The 12,965-nt window shown below is 43.8% G+C and overlaps 1 protein-coding gene across 1 annotated transcript; it reads right to left on the minus strand.

Annotated features, from left to right (window-relative positions):
* Positions 1-2,503: 2,503 nt before the first annotated feature.
* On the minus strand, positions 2,504-2,782 carry LOC115519796 (late cornified envelope protein 2C-like). Its single transcript, XM_030323673.1, has one exon. The coding sequence runs from the start codon at positions 2,780-2,782 to the stop codon at positions 2,504-2,506; it is 279 nt and encodes a 92-aa protein (XP_030179533.1).
* Positions 2,783-12,965: the final 10,183 nt, after the last annotated feature.

Consider the following 12,965-nt stretch of genomic DNA (forward strand, 5'->3'; position numbering starts at 1 on the left):
AACAGAAACTTTGTCCTTATTAGACAATAATCATCCTTCTCCTCTCCCTGAAACCCTGGGTCACTTCTATTCTGCTTTCTGTCTCTGAACTGGACTGTCCTAGATTCTTCATATGAGTGGAATTATACAATATTTGTCCTTTTGTGTTCGTGTGTTTTTAACTTAGCATAATGTTTTTAGAGTTCATCCACATTGTAACATTACTTTTTAAGATCAAATAATATTCCATTATGTGTATATACTGCATTTTGTTTATACATCATCTGTTGATAGACATTTGGATTGATTCTACCTTTTGGTTAGTGTGAATAGTGCTGCTGGGAACAAGGCTGTATAAATATCTGAGTCCCTGATTTCAGTTCTGTAAGTGTATCCTTAGCCGTGGAATTGCATGATGTATTACTGGTTTTCTAGCATCATTTTTAAGGAATACCCTTGCTTAGGTCTGGTTGATCATTTCTGCTTTCCCATTATCTCAACAATTTGTAGTCAATGGAAAATGTCGCTCTGGGTTCACACATGAAATGATGGTTTCTCTAAGGCCTCAGGAGATGTGGGTCAGTTGACAGTTGTATTTTTTTTTTTCTAACATCAGGGATGGCATCTTCCTGCCCCAGATGGGGTCCTGTAGCAGCTATGACTTACATGGTTTGGAAGTTTATTGGTATACAGTTTTAAAAAGCACTATTAAACACATTGAGTTGGGCTGGGAAAAAGTAATTTAGAAAGAATTCTATTTGTTGCTTTGAAGCAAATCAGAATGGTGTGGTGATTACATTGGGGGTCCTGTAGCCAGACTTCTGGGGGACTTTGGCAAGTTAGGAAAACGTGTGATGATTATGTTTCCACTTCTGTGACATGAGATAATAAGAGCTCCCATCTGAGGGTAGTTGGGAGGAGGCTTTGAGGAGCTGTATGCCAACAGAATCATGCATGGCTCAGGGTAGGTCTGAAGTGAATATCTGATCTCATGACTCTCTTCCTTTTAAGAGCAACCACCTGGCTCACTTGCACTTCTCCCTTCTTCCAATTTTCTCACCTCATATCAGACAGCTATTTGCAAGCCAGGGCCCCATTTGTCCCCTGCATCTGCAGTCCCTTCAGACAGGGCTCTCAAACCATTGTGCCTCCAGATCTTTGTTAAAGAAATTGAGTTAATAGTCATCCCTGAGGCCTTCCTTCCCCCCCCCCCACCCCAACAACTTTTCTGCTAGGGTTTGGATTTTTTTTTTTTTGCCTCCCCAGTCCCTGTCTCTCAGCAGGGGGTCCTGGAATACCTTTTCATATCTGATGGTGGTGGTTGCCTCCCCACAGAGGCTGAGAGTGGGTCACAGCCTTTCCCACACCACATTATGGGGAAGATAAGGCCTTTGATTGCTGGGGTCCAAACCAGTACCCCTTCTCTTCATGTCCCAACATTAAGTTTTCCTACAGGCTTTTTTGCAGGAGTTAGAACTGCTACTTTTCTGGTCTTGATTCAGTATGTGTTCCTTATCCAAGGTAGTGGTAGAGGGCCAGCTGGGAGAGACCCACAGAGCAAAGTAAAAGAGAGCTTAGTGGGGAAACCACCTAAGCATTCATTGATGGATGAACATTGCTAGAGGTGGGGAGGTGGGGTGGGCGAAATAGGCAAAGGGGGTCAAAAGGTACAAATGTACAGTTATAATATAAATAAGTCTTGAGGGTGTATGTGCAGCATGGTGACTGTTGTTAACAACACCGTATTGCATATTTGAAAGCTGCTGTGAGAGGAAATTTAAAAAATTCACATCACAAGGAAAAAAAAGTGTAACTATGTGTGCTTATGGATGTTATTGTGGTGATCATTTCATAAGATTACACACATATCAAATCATTTTGTTGTACTCCTTAAACTAATACAATATCATGTGTCAATCATATCTCAATAAAAAAACTAGAAAAAAAAATTTATGCAGAGCATAAGAGAAAGTATATACATAGTATATTTAGAAGAGATCAACTCTAGGCTACAATCAATATAGACTGATTTATAGCTCTACATAAAATACACATACTAAGTTTCTTACCGAAAGCATTAAGGTCAGAATAGTAACAATAGCTACTAACACTGAGTGTTATGTGCTCTGTGATGTTTCCAGCATGCAGTGTTTTCAGCATTTGGATTAGTCTCATTTAATTAAGAAAGAGAGAGAGAGAGAGAGAGAGAGAGAGAGAGGGAGCGCACCCACGCCAGCCTAATGGTGCTGAGGAATTAAAACTTTATTTTTCCATAGGTCCAGACCTGGGTGACGACAATTGATGGGGCGGATACTGCAAGTTCTAGAAGACAGGAGGTGGGTGGGCCTTCAGGCTGGTCCTGGAGAACAGATAGGAGGAGCCACCCCGGGAAGTTTAGCGGCTTCCTGGACATCTCCACTGGCCAAGCGCTCGGAGACTGGGGTATCTGGAGAGAACACACTGGGCTGAGATGGTCCTTGGATTCTTCCTCTCAGAGCGCTTGTCTCGGCTTCAGGATCCCAGGTCAGCAGCCGCCCCCAGAGCCATGGCCACACCCGGAGCCAGCATGGCTGCCCAGACTGCAGCCCACCACCACCGTCACAGGAGTCGGAGCTGTGGCGCCGGCATCCATGGTGCCTACGGTGGTCCAGGCAGCAGCCGCCCCAGAGCTGGGGTCACAGCCGCCCCCGGAGACTGGAGCACAGCTGGGGCGGGGGGGCTGGGGGTGAGCACTGTGCTGAGATCTTGGCGGGGGGTACTTGGGAGGGGGCCGGCACTGCTGCTGGCTGTTCCCGCAGGACATCGCAGCTGGAGGGCAAGTAGACTGGGAAAATAAATAAATAAATAAATAAATAGTCAGTGCAAACTCCAGGCCAGTGTATCCTCTGTGTACAGTTTTATGAAGCCCCTGCTCCTAATACCAGCTGCTTCCTGAGCTCTGGACGTTCAGGAGGAGAATGGAAACCGACGTCGAGTTAACTGACCTAGGAAGACATTCCCCTCACTTTGCCCTCCTTCTAAAACAATGTTGATGTCTTCTTACTGGGCTCCAAGTCTGACTGGCTTTCTAGAAGCTTGGAAGCAGACACACCCAATGAGGTGATAACTCCTGAAGAATGTCTCTTGGCACGAGCACATCTTTCAGGATTAAGGATGGATGGGCTGCTGGGAGCTAGGGTGTGGGTGCATCACTGACCCTGATGCATCTCACAAAGGTTCCTGGTTTACTGTCCCCAGCCCTTTCTTCTGCTGCCCTCCAAGATCTTCTCGCTGCCTCCACAGACATCTCTGCTTCCCTCTTTCCCACTAAGATCTGGGCTTGCCTTCCCAGCGCTCCTACCTGAGGGGACACTCATGGGATTCAGAAAAGATAGGATGAGGCTGTTGCTGAGGAGGCTGTGGATGAGGAGCCCAGGGCAGGAGCGCTTTCATCCAGTGTCATGTTCATGATGCAGGGCCCGAGCATGCTGCCACTTTCACAACCAAGGGAGGTGACTGCCGGAGTCCAGCTCCAGCAGGTCCAGGGGTTCCCGAAGAAAGAACGGCGTCGGTGAAAATAAAATAAAACTAAAATAAAAAACTGGAAAATAAAAAACTAAAATAAAAAAAACTAAAACTAAAATAAAAAGGGACACAGACAACAGCAGCGTGTTGAACTGGCCCATTTATTGTAGCAAACGTGGCTTTATATATGCTAGTGATTTCCTTGTAGCATATGTCATCTATGTTTTTCTAACATTACCTAATTTTGAAAATGTTCCTATGTGTAAACGACCTTTAAGAAATAACATGGTGATTTTCCCCTAACTTTCCTGCCTACCTTTTGATTATAGATTAATTTCTTACATTATTCGATTATGCATCTACGTTTATCTATAATCTACAAAGCATTTGCTTTGCTGTTCTTGTGAAAGGCCCTCCATTTCCTAACACCTCAAGTGGAACAGTTACAGGGACATGATCTCCTAACCACATGAGGCCAGAAGAACAATGTGTTTGCCTTGGTCCAAGGTGCCAGAAAGGGGCTGAAAAAAACCTTAGAAACCCATGCCTCATACATTCTGAGAGAGACAATGCACCTAGTAACCAATGAACCATTCTGTAGCTAAACTGACTAGGTTCAGTCATCACCTGGAATGCCTCCAGGGGCCAGGTGGGCCTAAGGGTTGAAGTCACCTGTGCCCAGAGATACACTCCTTAGTTGCCGGAGTGAGGCTTTCAAAATCCACATGTCTCTACTATACAGGCCCTCTTTGCTGGCAAAGGTACGAGGCTATCCTTCCTATAAGTAGAGGAGTCTCCTTAGGGGATGGCAAGGGCTAAACGTAAGGCTGCACAATTTCTTACGGAACCTTATTTTCTTCCCTAATGGTTCTTTTCCCAGGGGGCCTGCCGAGGGCAATTCTCCAACAGACAATACCCCAGGTAGTTTTAAGGCCAAATTACCTAAAAGTGGGAGTACAAGAAGCTTCACTGTCGGTGGGCCGCCCTGCAGTCACCAAGCCGTCCAAAGCCCGGGCCCTGCCACTCAGGCTTGGTAGCTCAGCTTCCAGCTGGTGACGGCCTGGCACCCTCATATCCTAGTCTCCGGCTGCTTCCTGCATGCTTGCCAAGATGTCTGGCAAGAGGGAACCAGGAACTCCTGATGACTGCTTCCCAGATGTGTTGGGGACCATTTCTTTTTCACTCATGTGTTCAGCTCAGATGCCTTCACTTCAGCTCTGCCCCTTGCATTTTTGCTGGGTAGAGATGCACGTGGCACATTTCCTGATCTTTAGCATTTCAAGTTTAACTGGACAGACCTCAGAGAAGCAAACATGTCAGTGTGCTACCATGTGATTTGTCCTGTGATACAAATGTCTCCAAACAACTCTGTCTTTTGGACATCAGTTTTCAAGGGTACTGATTTTTTTCAGATAAAACCGGCCCCTGACTTCTGGAGATGTTGGGTGACCTGAGAGCACTGGACCCTGGGAGTGACGCATGTTGGGAAATGGGTGGAGGATGGGATCAGGCCCCATCTGGGACAGGTGGGCCCCTCTGATCAGACAGATCTGATCATTTCTAAAGTTTGTGTGTAGTTATGTTTAATAAAATTTGAGGGGCACCTGGGTGGCTCAGTCAGTTAATCATACTACTCTTGATTTCGGCTAAGGTCATGATCTCAAGGCTCACAAGATCCAGCCCTGTGTCAGGCTCTGGGCTGTCAGTGGGGTGATGCTTGGGATTCTCTCTCTCCCTCTCTGCCCCTCCCTCACTTGCACTCTCCCTCTCTCTCTCTCTCTCAAAATAAATAAATAAACTTAAAAAGATAAAATAAAATTTTAATCCTATTTCCCACTGAATTCTATCACAGTACTAAAGACAAATTCTCATTGATCTCATCTTATAATTACTGCATTTTGCTATTTGTATCTAAAAGATTACAGTTAGAACAACAACAGAACATTAATTATTAATATTTAATTTTAATAATTAATGTTTAACATTAATTAAATTATGTGGCAATTATAAATAAAATATTTTTATGGTCAGTACATATGATTCTTTTCTGTACTTTATGGTTTTATTGCTTTTATATATAAAATTCCTTATAAGGGTATGCACTTTACAATTTAACCACTTTTGACCATGGGGGTTCCATGGTTATTTTGAGATACCTGTAGGAGAATGAGTTGCACAACGAATGGTGGCTGGGGATGGAGGAAGGGGAAAAGGGTTGGAGCTGCCTTGGCCATCCTCTATGTTATTCTTCTGTCTCCAGAAGGAGTCTCTTGCTGAGGGGATATTTGTAGGCTTAGCCCTAGGACTATACTAGAGTGTCCATTTCCATCACATTTCTGAGGACTGCACCAATTAATAATACATTGGAAGGAATTGTTCATGAAAGGTAAAATGAGTACTTTCTCATACCAGTCTGGGTGATAAAGCTAAAGAGGTTCATACAGTGCTGAAAATCTCACGGCTATTTCTTCCAGTTTCACTGGTGATGGAGGCCCCAAGAATGCCAGACAGGAAGAGGGCAATTCTAACTACGATATGTACCAGGGAATTCTGAACTTTCTAAAGAGTCCACCCTGGTCTCTGTTCTGTGGCTGTCGATGGAGACAGTCCTATCTTTCCTCTCAGAGGTCCTGTATTTTCCCTGAACCCCCTCCCTTTCCTAACTGCTACCATGAACCCTGATATGAAATGCCTTCTCCTTTAAGTCATTCATTCATTCTTGTATTCTTTTACTTAGTGAAATTCTGTTGAACATCATTAATATTCCTCATCCAAAGACCACCTGTATTGGAACATAACTATAGTAAAACAAAGTTGTGTTGGTTGGATTGTTGCAATAAGGGAGATAGTACACCATGCGGAAGACATTAAGGGGAGTTTGTTATAGGATTTGGACTTGTGTTAGGTAATTTTGGGGAAGGTTCAAGGAAGTGAAGTTTTGCTCTGGCTTGGGTACTGTCAGAAATCAGAAGCATTTCTATTATAGGGTATCTTAATAATTTTTAACTAGAAGCAGGAGGAATGGGGCAAAGCTAAAGATGTAATTGGTTAAGAAGTAGCAATTCCTTAGTTGGCTGAGCAAAGGGGACATTGGTCACTTTTGTGACTTGGACAATGATCTTATTTTGTTGGTGCTCAGGGTCTTGTTTTTGCCTTGCTTCCTCATAATCTCAGACTTAGCTTGTCTGAGGTTGGAATACCATGAACTTGTTTGTATTTAACTGGTGAACACGTAACCTAGCTACTAGATCTAAGGTAGCTTGTTGCCAACAATCTGGGACTGCTCTTTTCTCAGCAACAGTTATGGGTCCAGTGTCATGGCCAGTAGTGGGAATAGAGCAGTGAAAATGGGAGGGGGTATAGTGTCTTTCTTCAGGGAGCATTCAGTATAGCCAATTGAACAAACATAGGAGTATTCATTACACCAATGATAAATAGTACCCATACAGAAGTGAAGTGCCGTGGGGCACAGAAGCAAGCCTTGTCCTTAACACAGCAGCAGCCAGAATGCCATCCTCCCTCCACACTGTGGGTTGCAGTCCTGAGTTACTGGTGAAGCGGGGGATGGGTGGAAAGTAAGGGAGTGGGGTGGGATAGTGGAGGAGAGAAGAGTGAGCAATTTGTGAAAAAGTAACACAAATCACATACTATGAAGAATTTCAAAGGGTTAAAGCTTCCTTGCAAATAACTGTTGATGTTCAGTTTTCCCTGTCCTTCATGAAACACCAACAAATGTCTATTAGGCTCTTAGTCCCACCTCTGTCTGTCTTAGAAGGCTCCACACAAGACCCAGAGATGGAGCCCACTAATCTCACCTCCACTTTGATGAGTTGCTCCTGTATCTTATCCTTCCTTTTCCTCATGCGATCAGGTGCTCTGCAGGTCCCACATGCAGAGTGGCCATCCTGTGTTGACAGAGAACAGCTGTAAGCCTACTCACTTCCCCCAGAGTTCCAGGGCAACTCCCTGAGAATGTCTAATCCCAAGCGTCCCATCCTCAGAGCCTTAGATAAATTTCATGATTTAGTCATTACAATTGCTGTTATAGGAACATTTTATCAGGCAGTGTAGATCTCAGGTTTAGCTCCTTGGAGAGCATTTTGGACATTCCATATCAGCAGTCAAAGATGAATCAACAAACACAAAATCCTTCTTCTTTTGCTTATCTCACAGTTCCTTCTCCATTCTGTTCTGCCTCCTCCCACCCCATAACAAATATATTCCATGGCAAGCAGCTGAGTCATTCTTAAGAAAAATGGAAAGAGGTAGCCAGAAATTGCCACATACTTTCAGTATCAACTTGAAGGCATGTATCTCTAAGGCTCTTATGTAGACCCCAGTTTCCCCTTACAGCTGATACTACTGCAGCCCCCAGAGCTTAGGCTCAGCAGGAAGAGACTGTAGGTGGGTATTGAGCAGGATAGTTGAGTAGGCACTTTGGGGGGACACTTGGGAGGGGCTTGATACTACTACTAGTTTTGCTTCCAGGACATGTTGGGGGAAGTTTAGCTGGACTCTATCTGGACAAAGTAAAAAGACAAAGAATTATATGTGATTTTATCAACTTAAAAATGATTCTATTTACTTCAGAGCTTCTGGTTCTGAACCCAGAGCTTAGGGAAAATTCCTGAGCAAAGAAGAGTAGGGAAATAGAAAGTAACTTGTGTTGAGGGATTCTGGTTCCAGAGGATTGATCAAATCTTGGAGCTCTTTCCCTGTTTTAGTTTGCAGGCAGAAAATGGGTGCTGGGATTGGGAAGGGGTGAGGGTGGAAAGTCCTACTTATGAGGCAGCTTCTTATACTTTCCATCCCCAGGCCCTTTGTGGCAGGTGTTAAGAGTTTTGAGAAGAGAGAGAATCCAATAACCCCCAAGACTGTTCAAATACCTGTTCCTCAGTCTTCTTGTAGGTCTGCCTTCCTTGATTTTCATTAATTTATACATAAAAATTATTCATTCATTCTTTTTAAAAGATTTAAAAATCACATATATTGAGATAGTACACACTCTCCTGAGCAAAGGAGTTTCAAGAACAAAGAAGATGCTGTCCCCATCCTTAGGCTGGCAGCATAGTGAAGCTGAGAAGCAAGTAGTGAAATAAGCATGAGCCAACTGAGGGTGTTGTAATACACATGGCAGTCCTCAGGCCTGAGGTCAGAGTTTTGGGGCATCAGTCCCCTGTTACTCTTCAGTGACTCTGAGTGAATGATGCCACCAGATGTCATCTCCTATCACTTGGGATGATTGATGATGAGTGGAGATATAAAGCCTATAATCTGTCCATGCATAGAAAGCCCAGGTAGGGCAACTAGGAGGAATTCAGGGAACCCAAGAGACCTCCAGGTATCCATCAGGAGAAAGAGATAATGCTGGTGTGGAGGGGAGAAGGGGGCCCGGGGACTGCTGAAGGCATCTAAGACCTTGGGGGCAGAAATATATGCTCATTAAGAGGCTTTTTTTTTAAAAAAATGTTTATTTATTTTTGAGATAGAGAGAGACAGAGCATGAATGGGGGGAGGGCCAGAGAGAGAGGGAGACACAGAATCCGAAGCAGGCTCCAGGCTCCTGTCAGCAAAGAGCCCGACGCAGGGCTCAAACTCACAGACCGTGAGATCATGACCTGAGCTGAAGTCGGAAGCTCAAGCAACTGAGCCACCCAAGTGTCCCTAGAGCATTTATTTTGGAGAGAGATACTGCCAGTTTTGAATCCCTCCCTTCTCTTCATAGCGGTGTTAAGGCAGGAGCATCAGAGGAAAGAAAAACTATTTATAAAGAGGTATGATGAACCAGAGCTGTTACAGGTAAATCTAGAGATGGGGATAAGAAATTGACAAGGGCTGACGTGACAAGTCTTGCAAATTAACACACATTTAAGTACCATTTTGTCAGTCTCTTAGTGACTATAGCATTGATTATAAGAGAGCCAGGAGTAGTAACTCAGAGAAGAGGGTGTTTCAAATTGGCCAGGGTGGCTAAGAGTTTAGACCATAAATGAATGATAATTGATGGGTGTGACAATAATGAGGCAGATAATGGTGATAATTGTGAATACCTGACGTAAAGTGGACAAAGGTTGTGGAAAGTTGTAGTCACCTGAGCTGTGTAGTATTTTTCTCATTGAATTTACTGTAATGATAGATATATTATTTCACCCTGAATCATAAGTTAAAAATCCTGAAGAATGGGACAAGTCATTTACATTTCAGTATATCTTAAAATGACAGATTTTGATAAAACACTACTACATATTAAGTACATCTGATTATCCTGATGCAGGAGAGGCCATTAGTGTGGACATCCTGTTTTAGATGCTCCCATATTTTGTAGCCAAGTAGGAAACTGAAGCACTTTCAAGATTCTTGTATCAGTGTAGGTTTTTACTGAGATTTGGAGACTGAATAAGAAAAAGTGGGAAAGAAACAAGGCCAACTTTCAAACAGACATTTCTCCATTGTTACCAGCACTATATCCCCTTGCCTTACTTTGCTCTTACCTTTGGTGTGGAAGCAAGCAGACATTAGATTTTTTTTGTCACCACCCAACTAACAATATCCAGTTCTCGAAATTTTGCCTGTGAGTGTCTTCACTGGGTTTAGCAACCTTTTACTAGTGTCTATCCAATGTTCAAGTGTGAGAAGCCAACTGAATCTATATTCAGCCACCTTTGTCTAACTATGCTGCCTTGCAAGGAAATCAGAAGATACCTCCAACAGACCCACTGGAATGTAAACTTCCTGAGAGGAGGGGTTTTTGTCTGTCCCGTTCCTCACTGATTCAAGTACCTAGACTGGTGCCACATAAATATGTGTTGAATGAATGAATGCTTGAACAAATGGCTATGGGGTTGGTCTGGGAAGTTGTCTCTCTACAACTATTGAGAACTCACTTGTCAGGGGCAGCTTTTAGTGATAGAATCATAACAGAAAACTCCTGGCTTCTGTCTCAAATCTAAATTTTATTGGTTGATTCTGGTTCCACTTCTCCACACCTCTAAGTTCACCAAGAGGAGTTCTAGTGGCACATAACGAGCACTGCTAAGTCTCTGAACCTGTCTCTAGAGATCCCTGGTAGATGACACTCAAAGTTGATGTCAACCAGAACTAAGGCCACAGCAGCCCCCAGGGCAGGGTCGCTAGCAGGAAACCGGCAAAGGGCTGGGCATGGAGGTAGACACTGTGGGGACATTGAGAGGCTGGCATTGCTGCTGGTTTTGCTAGCAGGGCATCTCAGCAGGATCAAGGACCCTGGAGAGAATAAAGTAAAAGCAGGGTGTTGAAAAAGTCTCTGGCCAATGTCTCTTCTCTGATGGGTTCCATGTTGTACTTGTGAACTAAGGAATGTGGAAAGGCGAAGAAAATGTATTTGGAGTTAATTCAGCCTAGAGAGATGTTTTTTTTCCCCTTTAACCTCCTTCTGTAAAAGAACACTGACTCTTTTCTAATTTGGCTCCCATGGTGTCTTGTCTCCATGTAATCATGGAGAAGAACAAACCCTTTTGGGTAAAGTTTCCTCCAGGATGTCTGGTGGGATGAGTTTATGTCTCAGAACATGTTTAGGAAGAGGATGGGTCTATAAACACCCATGGCATTTGCAAGTCACAGAAGCACTGAAATATCCCATAAACCTGCTCATTAACCCCTCACTATTCCTGCTGTCTCCATTCTGGACCCCCTGCTTCCCTCTCCTCTGATAGAGGCCTGGGCCTGTCTTCCTAACTATCCTTGTTCAGGTCCTGCCCTAGCTGGACATTCAGCTCGTTGGGTGAAAGACAGAGAAAGTTGATTCTAAGTAGGCTGTGGGACTGAGTTGTCCAGGACAAGAGCTCTTGGGTTAGTGTATTGTTGGGGAGGTTGGCAACACCAAAGTCTCCCAGCCCAGCTCCAGGTGCAAGATGATATGTTTGACCAAAAAGAGTTAGGCAACCTTCCACTCATGCCTGTAGACATACTTAACAGAGGCCATGCCCCATATTCACAATTTGCAATGGGATGTAGAGTTGAGGATGATGCATAACCTGGACAGATAGATAAATAAGGAGTCTGTTTCTTTGTTCTAAGTGCTGTAATGTAAACAAATAACTACAAAGTCCATTGTTCTTTGTGTGACCTCTATTTTTCCTGCATGTTCTCTGGAGAAATTGGACACCTATATGTAATCAGCACTTGCTCTTGGGGGTGGTGACTGAGCTGAGGGCCTGGATGTTTTGGATGAGCTGTGTGTGGAAAATGGATAGGGGGTGAAGCTAGAGGAAGTGGGACTCCTGAGAAGAACTTCCTGACACCCAGGAAGTAGCATGGATTCCTTGGGCAGGGAGGAGTGGAACCACATCAGTGTTTGATTGGAGGGTAAATATAGAGAAGAAAACTACAACAGCTGAAGTGACAGACTCACAATTAGCACATTACAAAGGGTGTGACATTTCTATCAAATCCCAGAGAATGTGTGCTCTTTATTCAAATACCATAAACATACAGTCACGAGTGGTTCATCTGCTGGAACTAATTAAGGGAGGTCTGCAAAGGTAAATGATGACAGATGGGTTTCATGGAAGTAGTTTTGTTGAGTGTGTTGCTGCTTATGAGGTCTGTGTGGCATTAGGTGCATTTCATGTAACAGAGTCAGCCTCGAGGTGTCCACGTTTTATGTATGATCAATTGATGCAAACTGAATGCTATTTCCCCTGTGAATTTCATTTTAATTTTATTTTTTATTTATTTATTTTTTCAACGTTTATTTATTTTTGGGACAGAGAGAGACAGAGCATGAACGGGGGAGGGGCAGAGAGAGAGGGAGACACAGAATCGGAAACAGGCTCCAGGCTCTGAGCCATCAGCCCAGAGCCTGACGCGGGGCTCGAACTCACAGACCGCGAGATCGTGACCTGGTTGAAGTCAGACGCTTAACCGACTGCGCCACCCAGGCGCCCCTCATTTTAATTTTAGAGATGAATTCCCCAACCAATGAATTTCTAATATTAGAATAAATATATTTGTCTATGTTTTTTTTAATATAAATCAGAGTCAGTATTATAACCAAGCTTTATCCATATTTAAATTAAATTATGATATTCAATGCCTATTAAATACGTTAATTACAAGGGGGTGCAATTTTCATCTACACATTCTGCCTGGCACTTGAGAATAGAGCAATGCTGTGACTTACTTCAAGTTGCCTGTGGGAGCGTAAATGCACTGGGCCACAGGGAAGAAGGGTGGTCCTGGATATGGATGGGGGAGGGGAGGGTGTGGGCCTTTACATCCCCACCAATCTTGTCCTGCCTCCAGTGTGTGGTCCTTGTCTCTTGCTGGGGGGTAATTTCAGAATCATCCCCAGAACAATGATTGAGTGGCCATTTTGCTCATATCATTGAGGGTTCTTTGAGTATATCCTGCACTGGAAAGAGGCACTTAAAGAAGATGGAATGAGCACTTTTTCATGGTAGCTGTAGTAGAGTGGCCATTTTTGCTTCTTGGGGGATAAGTTC

Source organism: Lynx canadensis, chromosome C1, assembly GCF_007474595.2.
Source record: "Lynx canadensis isolate LIC74 chromosome C1, mLynCan4.pri.v2, whole genome shotgun sequence".
Lineage (NCBI taxonomy): Eukaryota > Metazoa > Chordata > Mammalia > Carnivora > Felidae > Lynx > Lynx canadensis.

Coding starts and splice junctions, on each gene's coding strand:
- LOC115519796 (XM_030323673.1), bottom strand. CDS start 2,782: ATGTCCTGCGGGAACAGCCAGCAGCAGTGCCGGCCCCCTCCCAAGTAC.